At 41.9% G+C, this 19424-nt stretch overlaps 1 protein-coding gene across 6 annotated transcripts in view; it reads right to left on the bottom strand.

Annotated features, from left to right (window-relative positions):
• The window catches only part of LOC115192050 (CD2-associated protein), a 90902-nt gene that overhangs the window by 42586 nt on the left and 28892 nt on the right, over positions 1–19424 (bottom strand). For 3 of the 6 annotated variants that reach the window (XM_029750188.1, XM_029750164.1, XM_029750152.1), the window contains exons 2-7: positions 17114–17274; positions 6077–6251; positions 5044–5144; positions 3786–3906; positions 3387–3565; positions 99–186 (exon numbers count right to left, since the gene is read on the bottom strand). In XM_029750188.1, the coding sequence (XP_029606048.1) occupies positions 99–186; positions 3387–3565; positions 3786–3906; positions 5044–5144; positions 6077–6251; positions 17114–17274 (825 nt within the window). Of the gene's footprint in view, positions 1–98; positions 187–3386; positions 3566–3785; positions 3907–5043; positions 5145–6076; positions 6252–7056; positions 7153–16512; positions 16667–17113; positions 17275–19424 lie in introns of those variants that run through there. The other 3 variants (XM_029750155.1, XM_029750179.1, XM_029750172.1) reach the window with 3 other exon arrangements.

The following is a 19424-nucleotide window of genomic DNA, read 5'->3' as shown; positions in this document are numbered from 1 at the left end:
ATGATCAAGTGTAATGTCTGAGAACGCAACACTAGATTACATTTAGCATAGAACAGTCACTTCTAATCACAAACACTGGGACTAACACTCTCTCTTACCTTTTGCTTTGCTGTCCCCCTCTGCTTTCTGTGAATCTGTCGTGTTGGAATGGGCGGGCTTTGCGGCAGATGGTAATGATGGGATTGGCTAAAATGAAGCAAACCACAGATGGATTTACTGACATGATTGGATGCACAGCACAATGCCCAGATGGTCTCCACCACATCCCTGACCGGAATGAACACAGAGCCATCAGCAGACTCACTGATTGGTCAACAGACAGTGTGTCAGTCAGCGTGCAGGTCAGTGTTTGTGAAGAGTATGCCAGTCTACTACAGACTATGTCACATGGGTTAAGAGTTATGCTAAAACATATACCAACATCAGAAAGCTTGGGATGGGAAAGAGTCGACATGGAACAGCCTTTGTTAGTTGCGGAGCGAGCAGACAGACAAGTGGTAGAGCCAGGCAGGCCTAAGGTAGTCTGTTTTGTCTCAGATGAAAGGAATTGAGAGCAACAAGCTGTTGAGTCACAAGGAGAGAGAGAGAGCAGAGAGAGATGCATCTACTGATGGAGTGTGTGTGTGAACGACAGCGTAATGGAATATGCCATCTTGTAAGCTGTGGGACGAAGACTGAACCAACGCTGCCATGACAAAGGGGGGGGGAAGAGAGAAGAGTTTCAGAGGGGGTTAAATGGATGCTGTAATCTACAGAGTGCTATTAGCGGGGCTATTAACGCAAATAAAACAATAATCTGGATGTGCAGCTGCAGTTTGTCTGTAAACACACCGAAATATCTCCCTCAGAAACACATCTCACCCAGAAACGCACTGAAATACTCTACATGAGCAAAAGTATGTGGACACCTACTCGTTGAACATCTCATTCCAAAATCATGGGCATTAAAATATGGAGTTGGTCCCCCCTTTGCTGCCATAAACAGCCTCCACTCTTCTGGGAAGGATTTCCACTGCGGGGACTTGCTTCCATTTCAGCCACAAGAGCATTAGTGAGGTTGGGCACAGATGTTGGGCGATTAGGCCTGGCTTGCAGTCGGCGTTCCAATTCATCTCAAAGGTGGAGTTGAAGCCAGGGCTCTGTGCAGGCCAGTCAAGTTCTTCCACACCCATCTCAACAAACCATTTCCATATGGATCTCGCCATGCGCACGGGGGCATTGTCATGCAGAAACAGGAAAGGGCCTTCCCCAAACTGTTGCCACAAAGTTGGAAGCACAGAATCATCTAGAATGTTATTGTATGCTGTAGTGTTAACGTTTCCTTTCACTGGAACTAAGGGGCCTAGCCCGATCCATGAAAAACAGCCCCAGACTGTTATTCCTCCTCCACCAAACTTTACATTTGGCACTATGCTTTGGGGCAGGTAGCGTTGTCCTGGCATCCGTCAAACCAAGACTAATCTGTTGGACTGCCAGATGGTGAAGCGTGATTCATCACTCCAGAGAACGCGTTTCCACTGCTCCAGAGTCCAATGGCGGTGAGCTTTACACCACTCCAGCCAACACTTGGCATTGCTCATGGTGATCATAGGCTTGTGTGCGGCTGCTCAGCCATGAAACCCATTTCATGAAGCTCCCGACAAACAGTTATTGTGCTGACGTTGCTTCCAGAGGCAGTTTGGAACTCGGTAGTGAGTGTTGCAACCGAGGACAGAAGATTTGTACTTGCTACGCACTTCACCACACAGTGGTCCTGTTCTGTGAGCTTATGTGGCCTACCACTTTGCGGCTGAGCCGTTGTTGCTCCTAGATGTTTCCACTCCACAATAACAGCACATACAGCTGACCGGGGCAGCTCTAGCAGGGCAGAAATTTGACAAACTGACTTGTTGGAAAGGTGGCATCTTATGATGGTGCCACGTTGAAAGTCAGGGCTCTTCAGTAAGGTCATTCTACTGCCAATGTTTGTCTGTGGCGATTTCATGGCTGTGTGCTCGATTTTATAAGCCTGTCAGCAACGGGTGTGGCTGAAATAGCTGAATCCACTAATTTGAAGGGGTGTCCACATAGATTATATATACAAAAGTATCTCCCTTAGAAACACACAGAAATATCTCATTCAGAAATAAACTGAAATTTCTCTCATAGAAACACTGAAATACCTACCATAGAGACACACACTGAAACATCTACCTCAGATATGACGCCAGGAAACTAGGTCAGTCAGAGGGAGCAGGGAAACTGCCTGCCTGCCACCCAAACAATTAGCGAACAAAACAAAGCTGAAGAGAGGGAAAGGTTGACAAAGTAAGCCAACCCACACTACACTGCGCCACCTCTCCCAGGACTTAAACAAACACTCAGGGGGTTTCAAAAGGCCAGCGACACCTATGATTACTCCTTCACGCAACACTAAACAATACTGATTGTGTAAAGGTGGCTGAACTCAGAATGTTAGCTAATGTAAAACAAGTTCATAAACCAATATTATTCAATGTAAAATTATTTCGTACCCCAGCATTGGTGTCAATGCAATCCATTTCTGACTTTTGTGATATGATTCTCAGTATCAACATGCTAACCATAAACAGTGGTGTAAAGTACTTAAGTAAAAATACTTTGAACTACTTAAGTAGTTTTTTTTGGTATATGTACTTTACTTTTTATAGTTTTGAAAACTTACTTCACTACATTCCTAAAGAAAATAATGCACTTTTTACTCCATACATTTTCCCTGACACCCAAAAGTACTTGTTACATTTTCAATGCTTAGCAGGACATGAAAATGGTCCAATTCACACACTTATCAAGAGAACATCCCTGGTCATCCCTACTACCTGATCTGGCGGAGTCACTAAACACAAATGCTTTGTTTGTAAATATTGAGTGGAGTGAGCCCCTGGCTATCCGTAAATTTAAAAAACAAGAAAAACCGTGCCGTCTGGTTTGTTTAATATAAGGAATTTGAAATGATTTATACTTTTATCAATTTCATTGACTTTGATACTTAACTATATTTAAAAGCAAATACCTTTAGACTTTTACTCAAGTAGTATTTTACTGGGTGACTTCCACTTTTACTTGAGTCATTTTCTATTAAGGCATCTTTACTTTTACTCAAGTATGACAATTGGGTACTTTTTCCACCACTTACCATAAGCATTCCTTACTAGTTTTATACTGTTATGTAACATATGACAGTTGGAAACTTTTTGGACATTTAAAAAGCATGCCCATCTTCCTCTCAATTGTGAATTAGTTCTCAGAGGACTTCGGCCTATTTTAAGGGGAAGTATTTAAGCCTTATCGGGACCTGTTGAGGTCCATGACACCCTGTAAATGAGTTCTCAGACAGGCATCCCTCAGTCCCGGCTCAGCTCACTTACCTTGTCTTTTTTCTCTTCTCCCTCTGAGCTGGGCAGGCGGACCTTCAGCTTGACTGAGCCTTCCCTGAAGATGTCCCCGAAGCCCACCCCCCGGATCTTCTTGGGCTGGGCGATCACTCCGTTGCCTGGAGAGGGGTGGATGGGGGTGGGGAGAAGCAGAGCTTCTTTACCGCTACCGTCTGTGGGAAGGACACAACGTAAAATGTGTATACGCACATGAGAAGAACACACGCTCGCCCACATACACAAACAAAGACAGGCACTATAGCCTCTTACCTAGACACAATAATACAAACAGACCTGGAGATCCAGCAAAAAACCTAAATCCTTTAGCAGCTCTAACTTGTTATGACATGCTCTGATTGAACACGAGTCACGCTCTGTTATCGCCATTATTACCAGTTTCATCTGTTACGTCGTTCGTTTCTTCATCTTCGTTCGTCTCAATCTCTTTGACGAAGTTGGAGGGGAACAGTCCTGATTTGCCGTTCATGGTTCCACTCCACCAGCCTTCCTCTACCTGGAACAACCAATCAGAACCCTCTGAATACCTGATGTACACATCTAATCATCTTAGAATAATATACCATATGCAACACCAAGTTCCAACATTAGCCTATTGCCTAAGGCTAGTGCTGAGCGAATAGTGCTTTTTGAGGTCGGTTTGGTTATAAAAAAATTAAACACATTTTTTTATTTGTTTTGATTCTGTTTTTAAACATTCAATTCATTATGCATTATGTGAGTTAAATGCTGTAACACAGAACACAACAACGAATAAAAGTCCCACGATGGTAGTGACTGCCCATTACCGCTTATCACGTATTAACCATCATTTATTCACATGACTTATATTTCAGTTGTTGTGTATATTACATTTGTTTTATTTGATTAGTTGTTTAATTCAATTCCAAGTCACCCATCTCTACAGAGCTGCTGCCTATGCTGTCTGTCAAAATCCCCTTTTTAGTAGTTTAAAGTAAATAAGGTATACTTTTATGACTGCTGAATACCAACTATCAATCACTTAGATCATGTATTTTCAGGTAGAGATACCTCACGAAGCAACTGCTCTCCATTTCCTCAATGTTTGCCCCACACAGACTGGACAAGTAGGTGTGCAATAGTTTATGGTCATTGTAGTTAATTACCACGTTTTCTACACTAAACTATGCAGAATATTGGCCTGTTGGAAACTACAACTCCCTACAGTTTTGGCTTGATGTAATTTATCTCTAGAGAAAACTGTGCATTGAGCTGACTAAAAACTAAAAAACGAAATGGAATTCAAATAATTGAACAGATATATTGGTCAATTAGTTGTCCAAAAAGCGGAAAACAACAAAAATGTTGTTAATCGCTCAGCTCTACCTAAAGAACTATTAGCTGTGAGTTAGGATTTGCATCCAATGTAAATATGGTCATGTGTAAACACCATTAGGCTGTGGGTTAGTTACAGAAAGAGCATGGCAATTTCTCTTTCATTCTCCCATGCAAACCTAACCTCTACGACTTCAACAGACAATCAACTCTGAACAGAAAAATGTGTAACACGTTTAATAAAGCACAGGTAAGGTAACCCAATGCAGGAAAGCCATTACGAGCAGCATATGTAAATAGCAAAATTTAGGGCAGTGTAACGAAGCACTAGCCTCACCTCCTCATTGATGTTGATGGTATCCCCTATCTTCAGCTCGAGCTCATCCTCGTTCTGGGGCATGTAATCAAACAGCGCCCTGCACTGCCGCTTCTTAGACACTGCAACAACAACAACAAAAGACAGGAGCCTGAGAAGGCTGGGAACACCAGTTACACCAGTCCATTCGCTGCTCAATGGGTCGGCTAATGGCGTCAACATCCTGGAAGCGCGTGCACGGGTGTTTGTTTATGATGTGTTTATACACCCTGGTGTGCATGAGGGCAGTGTGGGAAGGGTGTCTGGATCCAGGAAGTGGAGGAGAACACTCCTCTCCTGCTAGGAGCACTATGGGACGTTTCAGCAAGGTGCTCCTTGCTGACACACCCCTCTGAACAAACACAGCTGCACACAGGGGCTGAGTTCCAATAATATCTCCTTTCTTCTGAAGGGTACACGCATTCACTTCTTCCCACAAATGTAAAAGCATTGGATTGGAGGAGGCATGGGCTAGTGGGAGTTTCCTGCAGAGACGAACATGATTATCAGAAGTTCGTCATCTTCCACTTTAATGCTGCATTTCAATAGGGACTTGACCTTCATGTAACCCTGCTGCTGTTGACATCAATTCAATCAAGTTCTATTCACCAACGTCACACAAGAGAATGTGTGTATGCTATACAAAGGCTCAATGTGGAAGAAAAGCCTCCATGACTAGCAGACAGACATGCAAATACAGTAGCAGGAAATATATAGGCTATGTCCAGTATGCACCTACAATCCTTTTAATACATTTGACACACTTCAGAGGACAGACATCTGATTTCCTTCTTCCCACAGTGTTGGGAACCATGAAATGAAAGCAGTTTATTCTGAGAGTCATATGTGTTGGTTCCCTCTGTGTGCAGCAGGCTTTAGCCTATGGTAGATTAAGTCCACAGAAATGAATGGAAGACCCTGGGCATTCTTCCTAGTGTTTCAGTTAGTGCTTCAGTGGAGACAACATGTGATTAGAATGATGAAAGCACAGCCAGCACACGCACGCACAACTTACTCTTCTTGAGTCCACGGGGCTGTGAGTGTGGCTGGAAGCCCCCAGCTGGGAATCCGTAGGTGCTCATCCTCTGGACCAGGTTGGCCACGTTCCCTGCGCTCTTCTCTCTCTGCTGGGGCAGCTCCTCCTCGGCCTCCTCCTTAGTCACGTTCACCTCCTTGGGCTCCATTACCTCCTGCCACCACACACACACACACAGCAGAGAGGACAATGATTCATTTAGGCTATATTACAAGAGGAACAGTTGCACATTTTCGTGGAACAGTTCCATTTCAATAATGTTTTGGTTTCTCAAAATCATTGTCACGTGGCTAATCATAAAAATCTGAATTAAAATGATCTAAAAGTTCAAATTCAACTGAAGTGAGAGCACCGGCCTCTGTGGACACATTGATACACCGAGATCTATTGGCAGCTAAAGAAATTAGTGCATGGAACTCATAGCCTATAGACCAATGCAGCAGTAAGACAATAAATTCCATTGTCAACTAAGTAAAAATACATAAAGACGACAAAAACCTGTCTGCCTGCAATTCTGTCTAGACTTGAAATTCTCTTTATCAATTCCCCATTTCGTCGGTTTACTTTCTGGTGATAGATGTAATGGGGAATTGATCAAAATAAACTAACAATCAATGGGCAAACAATTCACACAATGAAACAATGACTGTGCAAGAATTGGCAAGAGACAGCTGAACCATTCTGGAGAGAGACTCGCCTATATCTTCGCCACCTCCCCCTCCCTTTCCTGTCTAAAATGTTAATTATATGCAAGACACATTATCTTCACACATACAGTGCATTTGTAAAGTATTCAGACCCCTTGACTTTTTCCACATTTTGTTACGTTACAGCCTTATTAAAAAATGGATTAAATTTTAAAAAAAATCCTCAATCTACACACAAGACCAGTTTTTTTTCTCTGTCATTATGGAGTATTCAGAAATGTTAGCAAATTTATAAAAAACAAACCGAAATACCTTAGTCTCATAAGCATTCAAAGCCTTTGCTATGAGACTTGAAATTGAGCTCAGGTGCATCCTGTTTCCATTGGTCATCCATGAGATGTTCCTACAACATGGTTGGAGTCCACCTGTGGAAAATTAAATTAATTGGACAGGATTTGGAAAAGGCACACACCTGTCTATATAAGGTCCCACAGTTGACAGTGTATGTCAGAGCAAAAACCGAGACAGGATTGTGTCGAGGCACAGATATGGGGAAGGGCACCAAAACGTATCTGCAGCATTGAAGGTCCCCAAGAACACGGAAGACAGTCTCCATCATTCTTAAATGGAAGAATAGTTGGCCATCTGGCCAAACTGAGCAATCTGGGGAGAAGGGCCTTGGTTAGGGAATTGACCAAGAACCTGATGGTCACTGACTGAGCTTCAGAGTTCCTCTGTGGAGATGGGAGAACATTCCAGAAGGACAACCATCTCTGCAGCACTCCACCAATCAGGCCTTTATGGTAGAGTGACCATGCGGAAGCCACTACTCAGTAAAAAGCACATGACAGCCCACTTGGAGTTTGCCAAAAGGCACCTAGAAGGCATCAGACCATGAGAAACAAGATTCTCTGGTCTTTGGCATGAATGGTAAGCGTCACATCTTGAGGAAACCTGGCACCATCCCTACGGTGAAGCATGGTGGTGGCAGCATCATGCTGTGGGGACGTTTTTCAGCAGCAGGGACAGGGAGACTAGTCAGGATCGAGGGAAATATGAATGGAGCGGAGTACAGAGAGATCCTTGATGAAAGCCTGCTCCAGAGCGCTCAGGGCCTCATATTGGGGTGAAGGTTCACCTTCCAACAAAACAACAACCCTAAAACACACAGCTAAGACAACGCAGGAGTGGATTCGAATGTCCTTGAGTAGCCCAGTCAGAGCCCGGACTTGAACCCGATCGAACATCTCTGGAGAGAATTTCTTAAAACCTGTTTCTGTTTTGTCATTATGGGGTATTCTGTGTAGATTGATGATGGGGGGGAAAAAACGTAATCAATTTTAAAATAAGCCTGTAATGTAACAATGTGAAAAAAGTCAAGGGGTCTGAATACTTTCCGAATGCACTGAGATGCTTTTCACTGACAGCCGCAACTCAATCATTTAAGCGTATCGATTTGTGTTCTTCCCATATTGCGGGCTTCCCAAATAGGCATAGGCTTACAAGCTTGTGATTTGAAACAATCCACAGCAAAACATTTTAAAGAAGCTAATGATCCATGATTCCTCTGTGGCTAAGTGACTTGTATTGTCCCTCTAATCTGACATCAATGCACATGCAATCTAAAATCACAAACACTTATCAAAACAGTATCATGCTTTTAAAAAGCCACCATTATGCTACATTGTGATCGAAAAATTTGAAGAAAGACATTTAACAAAAGGTTGCAACAGTGGAAAACATGTTTTTTTGTGGATCTGGTTTCAAAGCCAAACAACGAAATTGACAGCGCTTCCTAAGGTGATGATTAAAACAAAGCATTTAAGATGTCACATGTACATTTTAGTCATTTAGCAGACGCTCTTATCCAGAGCGACTTACAGCATACGTTTCATTTCATGCATTTTTTTGTTGTTGTACTGGCCCCCCGTGGGAATCGAACCCACAACCCTGGCATTGCACACACCATGCTGGTGTTGCAAACACCATGCTCTACCAACTGAGCCACAGGGAAGGCCCATACACATATTAGAACGCATAGGCCTATACGAGCCCAAGCATCAACAAAAAAATGATTGTCCCATTATACAATACATTGTATATTACGCACAGCAGAATTCTTATTTTATTTTTTAAGATTCAAGATGTCTTTGGGACATAATTGGTCTAGCCTATAGGCTACACCAAAATTAAACAAACTCTAGTTATAGCCCTTGAGTGTGGTCTGTATTATGATGATATTATTATCGATAGTGCAGGGTGGCTTACAGAGTATAGTTAGCCTACAATTACATTGAATTTGTATTTGATTTTGAATAGTCTAGTAATAAGGCATTTGTTATATTTTCCATAATGAACAGGCTGACATTACCTTTAGCTACAGAATGATGGCTGCCATTAAAAAAAAGAGAATGATCCCAGCCCCCCCACCACACATTTATTTATTTCTTAGCTGCTAATATTAAGCACATTGCTCAGCTGTAAAACCAAAATGAACCGTTGGAAATCGCAACCTCCATTCGCCATGTCTTTTTTCCCCTGCCCTTGTCCCTGCCCTTGTTCCTGCCCATTTGATAAGGGCGTATTCTAAATTGAAATTAATGTCACATATTAGTAAAGACAAGATTACATTGAGAATAGCCTGATGGGTGAGAATATTATCACTTGATGAGAGAACAGTGTGTGCATCCTGAGGCAAGAAACAGAATAGTTGCATCATGCTGCCCATACAATATATGTTTTTAATTTCTAAAGACATTAAGGATTGTATCATTCACAACTATAGTGGTCAAATAACTCTAAATCTAGCGTATAGGAATTGTTTCAAATGATCAAATACAATTTTATTGGTGACATGTGCCTAATACAACAGGTGTACACTTTACCGTGAAATGCTTACTTACTTACGAGCCCTTTCAACAATGCAGAGTTAAAAAGATAAATATTTGCTAAATAAAATAGGAAATAGTATCACAATAAAATAACAATAAGGTTATATACAAGGAGTACCAGTACTGAGTTAATGTGCAGGGGTACGAGGTAGATCACTTTTACGCTCATACTCTAGCTCATATGCTATTCTGTTCTTCTGAAATACATTTTGTTCATATCATGTTTCGTTAGACCTGCCTAAAATAAATCATGGAGTTATTGTGATGTTTTATATTAAATGGATTTAAACTTTTTTTAAATGTAGATGTTCCAAAAGAAATTGTCAGTGGCTTGTACGTGTGGAGGCCTGGAGATGCTAAACGTGTTTATGTTAATTAAACAGTCAATTACTGTGAGACTGGCAGTTACTGCATTTACCGCCTGACTAAATTTCATGATCGCCACAACCCTGAACACAAAACCTACAATCATGAACTGATATAGCCAAAATATCTGATGCCTTCATATTGAAAAGTAACTTTCACAGGCCAAACCATGTGTAGGCTCTCATTTTATCTAGCCCTAACATTTAAGTTCATGTTAGCAGATTAAACTCAGTTGCTGGGCAGGGACTCTGTTGAGCGGCAACTAGCTTGGGCGGACTGGAGCTCCAACTTCACATAAAATGATGTTTTTATCAAAAACTACTGATTATCCAAATCAGTAGTTTTGGATAAAAACTTTATTTTAAAATAAAATTGTATGGGTCACATGCAACGAATACTACAGGTGTAGACTTTACCATGAAATGCTTACTTACAAGCCCAATCCCAGAGTTAAAAAGAGTTAAAAAGTAACTTATGTTACATCGGCGCTCCAGTCCGCCTACACTAGTCGTTACGCAACTCCATTGTAAATTGTTGAGTTTAGTAAATTGTTAAGTCATATTTCAGACTACTACTGTTCCACTTGCAAGGTTGTAAAGAACAACTACTCCTGGAGTTCAAGAGGCACAAAGTCCAACCATGTCAAGACTTGAATAGTGTGTCATGGGGGGGGGGAAGCAGCCAAAGGCTAAGTTCATGTAGGCCAAGGTTTCCCTTTAACTGCCCAGGTGGAATCAACCATTTTGTAGTTCCCGCCCTCAGAAAAGCTATGATTCACCGAGCTGAGCAGCAGGAACTACACAGGGTCATTCCTCCTCAGAGCACTTTAACAGACTCCTCATAAACATACAAAAACACTCACAACAACTGGACTCCTCAAACACAAACACACTATTGATCTACTGTACTAAAAGTTTGCTGACACAGGTCTCTCACCTTGTGTGCTTTAACATTTCCACAGCATTAACCACTATAATAACTGATACAATATAGTACATGCGCTGAGTGAATGTGTGAGTGTATGCTTTACTACTCCATGGACCTGTCTGCTCATGTTGAGACCTGCTTCCTTTCCTCTCCAGTTCAGGCCATTGAGCAGGGCTAGGACAGCAGCCAGTCAGCCAGCCACAGCCCGCTCCACTCACTCTGCCAGAAACTCCCAGGAACGCTGTAAGAAAGCACTATGGAATCTCTCCCAGTCTCTAGTGGAGTCCACCTCGCTGAACAAATGAGAGCTATGGCAACCTGCTTTTGAAACTTGCTTTGCAAAGTCTTCACATGCTGAATTTACATCAAATGATCATATTACAGACTACTACTGTTCCACTTGCAAGGTTGTAAAGAAACTACTACTGGAGTCCAAGAGGCACAAAGTCCAACCATGTCAAGATTTGAAGCTGCAAATGACCAATACACTCAACACAAATATAAAACGCAACATACAACAACTTCTAAGATTTTACTAAGTTACAGTTCCTATAAGGAAATCAGTCAAATGAAATAAATTAATTAGGCCTTAATCTATGGATTTCACATGACTGGGCAGGGGTGCAGCCATGGGTGGGCCTTGGCAGGCATAGGCCCACCCATTTAGCAACCAGGCCCACCCAGTGGGGAGCAAGGCCCAGCCAATCAGAATGAGTTTGTCTCCACAAAAGGGCTTTATTACAGACAGAAATACTCCAAGGTGCACCTGCGTAATGATCACGCTGTTTAATCAGCTTCTTCATATGCCACACCTGTCAGGTGGATGGATTATATTGGCAAATGAGAAATGCTCACTAACAGGGATGTAAACAAATTTGTGTACAGAATTTGAGAGAAATAAACTTTTTGTGCGTATGGAACATTTCTGGGATTTTTTATTTCAGCTCATGAAACATGGGACCAACACTTTACATGTTGCGTTTATATTTTTGTTCAGTGTAGATGATTGTTAAGTTGTGACTGTCAGTGAAAAGCAGAGAGACCAATCCAGGCATATCAGAATAAAATAAATACAAATCGCAGACGAACTGTTTGAAAAGCAAATGGCTATTTCACCAGCGGAGAACATTGGCCAAATCCCCGGTGAGTGTGCATATTCACTCAGAAAACTAGGCGTATGTTGCGTGTCACTACCTCACAGGAGCGCAACTTGAACGTAAACTTAAAAATAAAATAACATTTAACAAACTTGTATGACATCTGAATACAGTTTAGCCATAGAAAAAGTGAGCAACCTTCCTGCTAGTCATGATTGGCTGAGATAATGAGGGGGCTGGACATGCCTAGAGAGGAGTTCAGATTGGTCTGCCATGTGTAGGTAATCCTTTCTAACGTGTCTTTTTTGAAAAATATAATGTAGTAGATCTCCATAAGTATTGCTCTCCACTTTCTGGAGGACTGAGTTTTGCAAATCAGTGGAATTAGAGTATGATAGCTAAGGAGAAGGAGAAAATTCTGGCATTTGATTGCAAGTATTCAGACGGAGTCAAAAAGAGAACACACAGAAGGCTGTTGAATAAAACACCTGTCTCCGGATTACATCTTCAAACTAAGGGCAACAATGGCATCCGTGAAAGAGAGGGAGAAGCGTCCATTGATATATGCGGGTAAGATATGCGGGTAAGATAGTCTAGCTAGCTACATTTTCAGATATGACACATTTCTAATTTTGTCAGAAAGTCATTTTCATTTCAAGTTAGCTAGCTAGCTAACGTTAGGTGTATGATCTGTATAGTAATATTATTCAAATCTCAGAGCCATTTGTATTGCTAGTTATAGACTAATGTTAACTAGCTAACATTGAACCTGGTTGGTTAGCTACCTTCATGCAGGGTAGTAATGTTATGAGTTAGAATGATGGTTAATTGTTTAGCTAGCTAGCTACATGTCTAAACAAAAGACTCCACTAGGCAAGTAACTATTTCAATAGAATGTTTATGATGTCACTGAGACAACTTTCGATAGACGTAGCTTGTAAATTCGCTTTGGCTATCTACTCCGATTTCAGAGCACTCTCGTCTGTGTGCCAGAGCGCAGATTTTACGAACGCTCAACACCCGTTGAATATGTCCGGTGTCAGGAAACATTGGCAAAAAATATTAATGAAATAGTTGCCAGCAGCAAAGTTGCAGTCACCAACGCTCTGTATAACATAAAAACAGCCTAACAGCTCTGCTAGAGTGAGTAAAATGGTCAGAGTGAGCTGTTCTCTCATTTGTGTCTGGAAGTCACTAGCAAGCTAGCCAACGTTAGCCAGTTAGCCTGGGTGCTTGACTGCTGTTAGGCCAGAACGCTCAGATCAACCCTACTTTTCAGCCAGAGTGTCTAGTGTGCGCTCTGAATGCTCAGAGCGAAATGATCTGAATTTACAAACAGCCAATCTGACAACACTCTGTCAACGAATGCCCAGAGCACACTCTGGCACCCCAGATTAAATTTACGAACACACCTGTAGTATAAACCGGACTTTAGTCTTCAAATCTTTGGTTGTTTAGTACATAGCCTCACATGTGAATCTTGAAAGAGATGGGTGGGGCTAAAGCTTATGGGTGAATGGGTGTAGACAAAGAAGAGCTCTCTAGTAGGTACAAAAACATTCATGGGTCATTTTCTCAAAAGTAAAGTTTATCAACTTTCAAAGCAGAATTACTTTCCCATTGTTCCTCAACTGTAATGTATGATATACCATTTTCTATTTCCGAGTCTCTACTTCTATCCAACGTAAAAAAATACAATTTCAAATTTTGCTACATAAAGGCTAAATCGATCCGGTCGGTCACATATTGTATTTGTGTCTCCCCTTTCGTAGGCCAATTATATGCATTTTTGATTTTTTTTAAATGTAACCTTTATTTAACTAGGCAAGTTAGTTAAAACCTGTCTGGGCTAGGGGGCAGTATTGAGAATTTTGGAAAAAATATGTTCCCATTTTTAACTGCCTCCTACACCAACTCAGAAGCTAGAATATGCATATTATTGTTCAGGTTTGGATAGAAAACACTCTGAATTTTCTAAAACTGTTTGAATGGTGTCTGTGAGTATAACAGAACTCCTATGGCAGGCAAAAACCTGACAAGGTTTCAAGCAGGAAGTACCCTGTCTGACAAGGAGTCGTGCGTCTTGCATCTTTTTATTGAAAAGTAAGGATCTTAGCTGTAACGTGACAATTCCCAGGGCTCCGATAGGCTCTCAGAGCCCGGGAAATAACTGAAGGTTTACGAGGGAGCCTCAGGCTGAAACACATTATCACCTTTTGTAAGTGGCTGCTCCGAGGACCTTTGAATGAAGCGCGTGCATGAGTCGCTTCTGAGGATAAATTTTATTCGGCTGTTTAGGCTCAATGCATACTCCCGGTCGGAATATTATCACTAATCTACGAGTTGAATGGCATAAAAATTGGTTTTAAACAGCGGTTGACATGCTTCGAAGTACGGTAATGGAATATTTAGACATTTTTGACACGCCAATGCGCCATGCGCGGGACCGTGAAGAAGCATTCTGATAGTGTCTAGAACTCACGAACAAAACGTCGCTGTTTGGATATAACGATGGATTATTTGGGACCAAACCAACATTTGTTATTGAAGTAGAAGTCCTGGCAGTGTATTCTGATGAAGAACAAGCAAGGTAAGAACATTTTTCTTATAGGAAATGTGATTTTGGTGGAGGCTGACCTGGGTGGGTATCTAAATAGCTAGCCCTGTAATGCCGGGCTATGTACTTAGATTATTGCAAAATGTGCTTCATCCGAAAAGCTATTTTAAAATCGGACATATCGAGTGCATAGAGGAGTAATGTATCTATAATTCTTAAAATAATTGTTATGCTTTTTGTGAACGTTTATCGTGAGTAATTTAGCAAACTGTTAGTAAATTCAACGGAAGTTTGCGGGGGTTATGCTTTTTCTGAACGTCACATGCTAATGCAAAAAGCTGTTTTTTGATATAAATATGAACTTGATTGAACAGACATGCATGTATTGTATAACACAATGTCCTAGGTGTGTCATCTGATGAAGATCATCAAAGGTTAGTGCTGCATTTAGCTGTGGTTTGGGTTTATGTGACATGATATGCTAGCTTGAAAAATGGCTGTCTGATTTTTTTCTGGCTGGGCACTCTGCTGACATAATCTAATGTTTTGCTTTCGTTGTAAAGCCTTTTTGAAATCGGACAGTGGGGTTAGATTAACGAGATTCTTGTCTTTAAATAGCTGTAAAATAGTCATATGTTTGAGAAATTGAAGTAATAGTATTTCTAACGATTCAAAAATCGCGCCACTGGAATTTCAGTAGCTGTTACGTAGGTGGGACGAAATCGTCCCACATACCCGAGAGAGGTTAAGAACAAATTCTTAGTTACAATGACGGCCGACCCCGGCCAAACCTGGACGACACTGGGCCAATTGTGCGCCACCCTATGGGACTCCCAATCACGGCCGGATGTGATACAGCCTGGATTCAAACCAGGGACTGTAGTGACACCTCTTGCATTGAGATGCAGTGCCTTAGACCTCTGCTCCACTCAGAAGTCCAACATCGATCAGACATTGTTTTTATTCATCTGGGTGTCCCGTACCAGTAAGAAATGTAACCTACTTTCACCCTTGCTGATCCCCGCTCCATCCGCTTCCTGGTTCACACATGCTGACTGGATATTTTCACAGCAGAGGAAGAGGAGACAGACAGGAACGCTGTGTGTGTCCTGCTGACTGGCAGCTTCTCTCACACTGGACAGCAAGTCTCTTCTCTACCTTATGGGCGGCAGGTAGCCTAGCGGTTAAAGCATTGGGCCAGTATCTGAATCGCCGGTTCGAATACCAGAGTTGACAAGGTGAAAAATGTACCGGTGTGCCCTTGAGCAAGGCACTTAATGCTAATTTGCTTCAGTGGTGCTGTACTGCTATAGCTGACCCTGTAAAACAACACATTTCACTTTTTTTACTCCTGTAACAGGAGAGAGACCAGCGTCCTGACTCCTGAATTATAAAACTATTATAATAAGATTCATTCAATTCAGAAAATAAAGACCATCAAGTCAAGAGTGACGGCAAGGAGTTGAGAGTCCTCGGGAGGAGCCAGACTGCTGAGAGGGGGGAGAGAGAAGGAGAGACATCCTCCTCTGGCTGACTCTCAGCTCTATCCCAAGAGAGAAACAGCCATTCTCAGAACAATAACACTTTCTAAGAGTTTAACGCTGACTTGTACAACTCACTGTGGTGAAGCTGAACAAACAGCAAATGTACCAGACTCAAAAAAATACCTAATTTTCTTGCATAATTGGCTGCTATTTCCAACAATCACATATTGAAAAAATGTGTTTCTTTCCTTTTCTCCCTCCTCTCCTTGGAGAGGCAAACAAACAGATTTAAGTCTCTGAGGTGTCAAAAGTGCAAACTGTGACAGCCCCGCCAACACCCAAAACATCATGACCTCCGCTGGCAAACAGCAGAGTTGTTGATTATAATACACACCTCAAAGAACCCTGTCATGTTGACGTTTAGTAAAGACGAGTAAATCCCTTACCGACTCCTCCAGCTCAGACATGATTTCCTGGGAAGAACTTTTAGTCTCAGACAGTTACAGAAGCACTTATAGAGGAAGAAAAATAGTCTCAGTGTCCGGGAGCAAAGTTCAGTTCAGTACAGCGAGATCTCCCTCCTCAAAGCTGCCAGACTTCCTAGAGGATTACCTATCTCACTACTCTGGATTACAGCCAGGAGGGAGGGACGAGGGAAGAGCAGCCGCTCTCTGTGACTTCATCACAACATTCTACTACTAGCTCGACGTAGAATTTGCAATGAGTACCATGACAACTCCATTTCATATTAGAAAGAGAAGTGTACGCATGTCTTCAACGGAAACACCAGATTTCATGGTGCACTAGGGTTTACAAGTCCCAAGTGTGCAACCAGTACTCTGTAGTTGGTAAAGCATGGAGCTTGCAACGCCAGGACAGTGGGTTCAATTCCCAGAACCACCCTTACATCACTTTGGATAAAATAAGTGCCTGCTAAATGGCATTTATTATAATATTATAGTACTGTTAGTGTACCTGTCAACCTGGAAGTTGTTTTGATTCAGTGTCTCAATATTGTTTAAAATGGGGAGAGAGGCTCTAAATCACCTTGACGAAGTTGTCAGGGAAGAGTCCTCTCTTCCCGTTGAGGTCTCCCTCCATCCATCCCTCCTCCTCGATCCTGCGGACGTTCCTGATCACGTCTCCCAGCCTCAGGGTCAGCTCATCTTCATGGAGGGCATCGTACTCATACTCAACCACAACCTCTACTGGAGAGAAGGAGGTAGGGCGGGACCAAGAGAGGGTGGGTGGGCAGAAGCAAGAGTGGGCGGGAGATATTGAGGGAGAGAGGGAGGGAGATAGATAGAGAGGGAGAGAGGGAGATATTGAGGGAGGGGGGAGAGAGAGGGAGTGGGGGGAGAGAGAGGGAGTTACCAATCTAACAAAACAGAGATCGCTGGACACATTGTCATGACATGTAGAGGTATGACAGTCCTGAAGCCTTGCAACAGCTAGACTATACGGAGGCATCACTGCATACAAATCATGACTGCAATTGTGCATACCGACTCTTCACTCAATGACATTGATCATACATGCATGCTTTTTAAAATGTATTTTATTTAACTAGGCAAGTCTGTTAAGAACCCTAACCCGGAAGACCCTGGGCCAATTGTGCGCCAACCTATGGGACTCCCAATCACGGCCGGTTGTGATACAGCCTGGAATCGAACCATGTTCTGTGGTGACACCTCTAGCACTGAGATGCAGTGCTTTAGACCGCTGCGTCACTCGGGAGCCCAAACATGTTGCATTTGAAGAATGTTTTTGCATTTTAGGCTACAAGTGTGTGAATTGAAAGCAAAGCGTTCTTTGGGAAAACAGGGATGGATCAAACAACATAGCCTACCTACTATATGAAGTCTCTAAAATGGGTGATTCTCGTGAAACCAGTTTTAACCATGGCAGTAACAAAGAGTTTGAAAATCATGGTGCATCTACAACATTCATCTATTATTCTATAGGCTAAGATGCTTAGTTTATGGTAGCGTAATTTCCACACCAAATTCTCATTACCGAAATTTGTCTGGATTAAATTCGGTCATTTTATAAAAATTTCCTTTAGAAAAACCTAATTTATCTGAATAAAACTAAATATGTTGCTGTAGTTAGTCCATAAATTATAAAAACTGTTTACTAGTAAAAACTGTCTCTTGACATGTTTCTCATTACCGTAACACCTTTCGAAGTTGCTGTAAAATCTCCAATAATTTGGTTTAATTCACCTATGATGCATAATCTAGGAGAAGTCCTAACATGAGCATACTCTTATTTAATTATTTCACTTATATGCTTTCAGAATGAGGATCTTATTCTCAAACACCCCATGTGCGACGCTTGACCTTGTCATTACCGGAATTACTAAAAAGCTCAAATTGGAAAAAACTTTACCATTACCTTACCAAGATGGAGGCATGAATGGGCTTTAGTGATGTGTTCAATTGTTTGCTGACTCATAATGGCAATCTCCAATTACTTGCAGATTGAGATAAGGGCCACACATTTCTCATTACCGCCCCATTTTTAGGTCAGTTTCGGTAATGAGAACCTGCATTTTGGTAATGATAATAAGCCAATTCTAATGTATAGTTAATGGGTGTGTTGTGCTGGTAACTTTATTTACTGGGACCACTGCTTACAGCTATTGTACAGATTTTTTGTAAAACAGTTATTTGATTAAGTGTGAGTCATTTTTTTTTTATATATAAACCATTTAATTTACTTAAAGCCACAATCTGGAGTTTTTATTCAGCAAAGAGTAACCCCACCACTTAAAGAAGTACAGTAAATCCCCCATTTTGACATGTGTACCTGTTTTACAATAGAACTTTATTAATCTCAAGGGGAAATTTACTCAGGGATGGAAAGGGTGCTTCAGACAGGATAAACACACACAGACTGACAGTATACATTTTTTATAAATAAAACATTTAAGGCAACAGTTTAAAGTGCATGGTGCAATTTATGAAACTAAATGTCCGTGGTTGCCACAGTTCTTATTAATGGCAGGGCTAAACTATGTCTAGAATAATCCCTAGGTCTTCGTTAATGGTCCTCTTAACGAGGAAGATAGCCTCGGGCACAAAATATGAGGCCCTGTGCCCATTGGTGGGGCACTTGAGACAGGCAGCGTCAAAGGGGGAGCAGTTGGAACTGTGGGTTGAGGACATGGGTGCTGTCCACCAGGATGTCATGGGCCTTCCTCCTGGCCTGCTGCTCAAAGAATGAGGCCAGACTTCTGAGAGGCACCCCGGTGATCTTAGAGCATACCACAATGGCTTGGAGGTGGTTCCTGTTCTTGACAGAGAGGGATGTGAACCAGCACACTCTCGATGAAAGAACTGTAAAAGGTTTGCAA

The sequence above is a fragment of the Salmo trutta genome, chromosome 1 (genome assembly GCF_901001165.1).
Source record: "Salmo trutta chromosome 1, fSalTru1.1, whole genome shotgun sequence".
NCBI lineage: Eukaryota > Metazoa > Chordata > Actinopteri > Salmoniformes > Salmonidae > Salmo > Salmo trutta.
The sequence above is the reverse complement of the archived record's forward strand: the minus strand, read 5'-3'. Positions and strand labels throughout refer to the sequence as shown.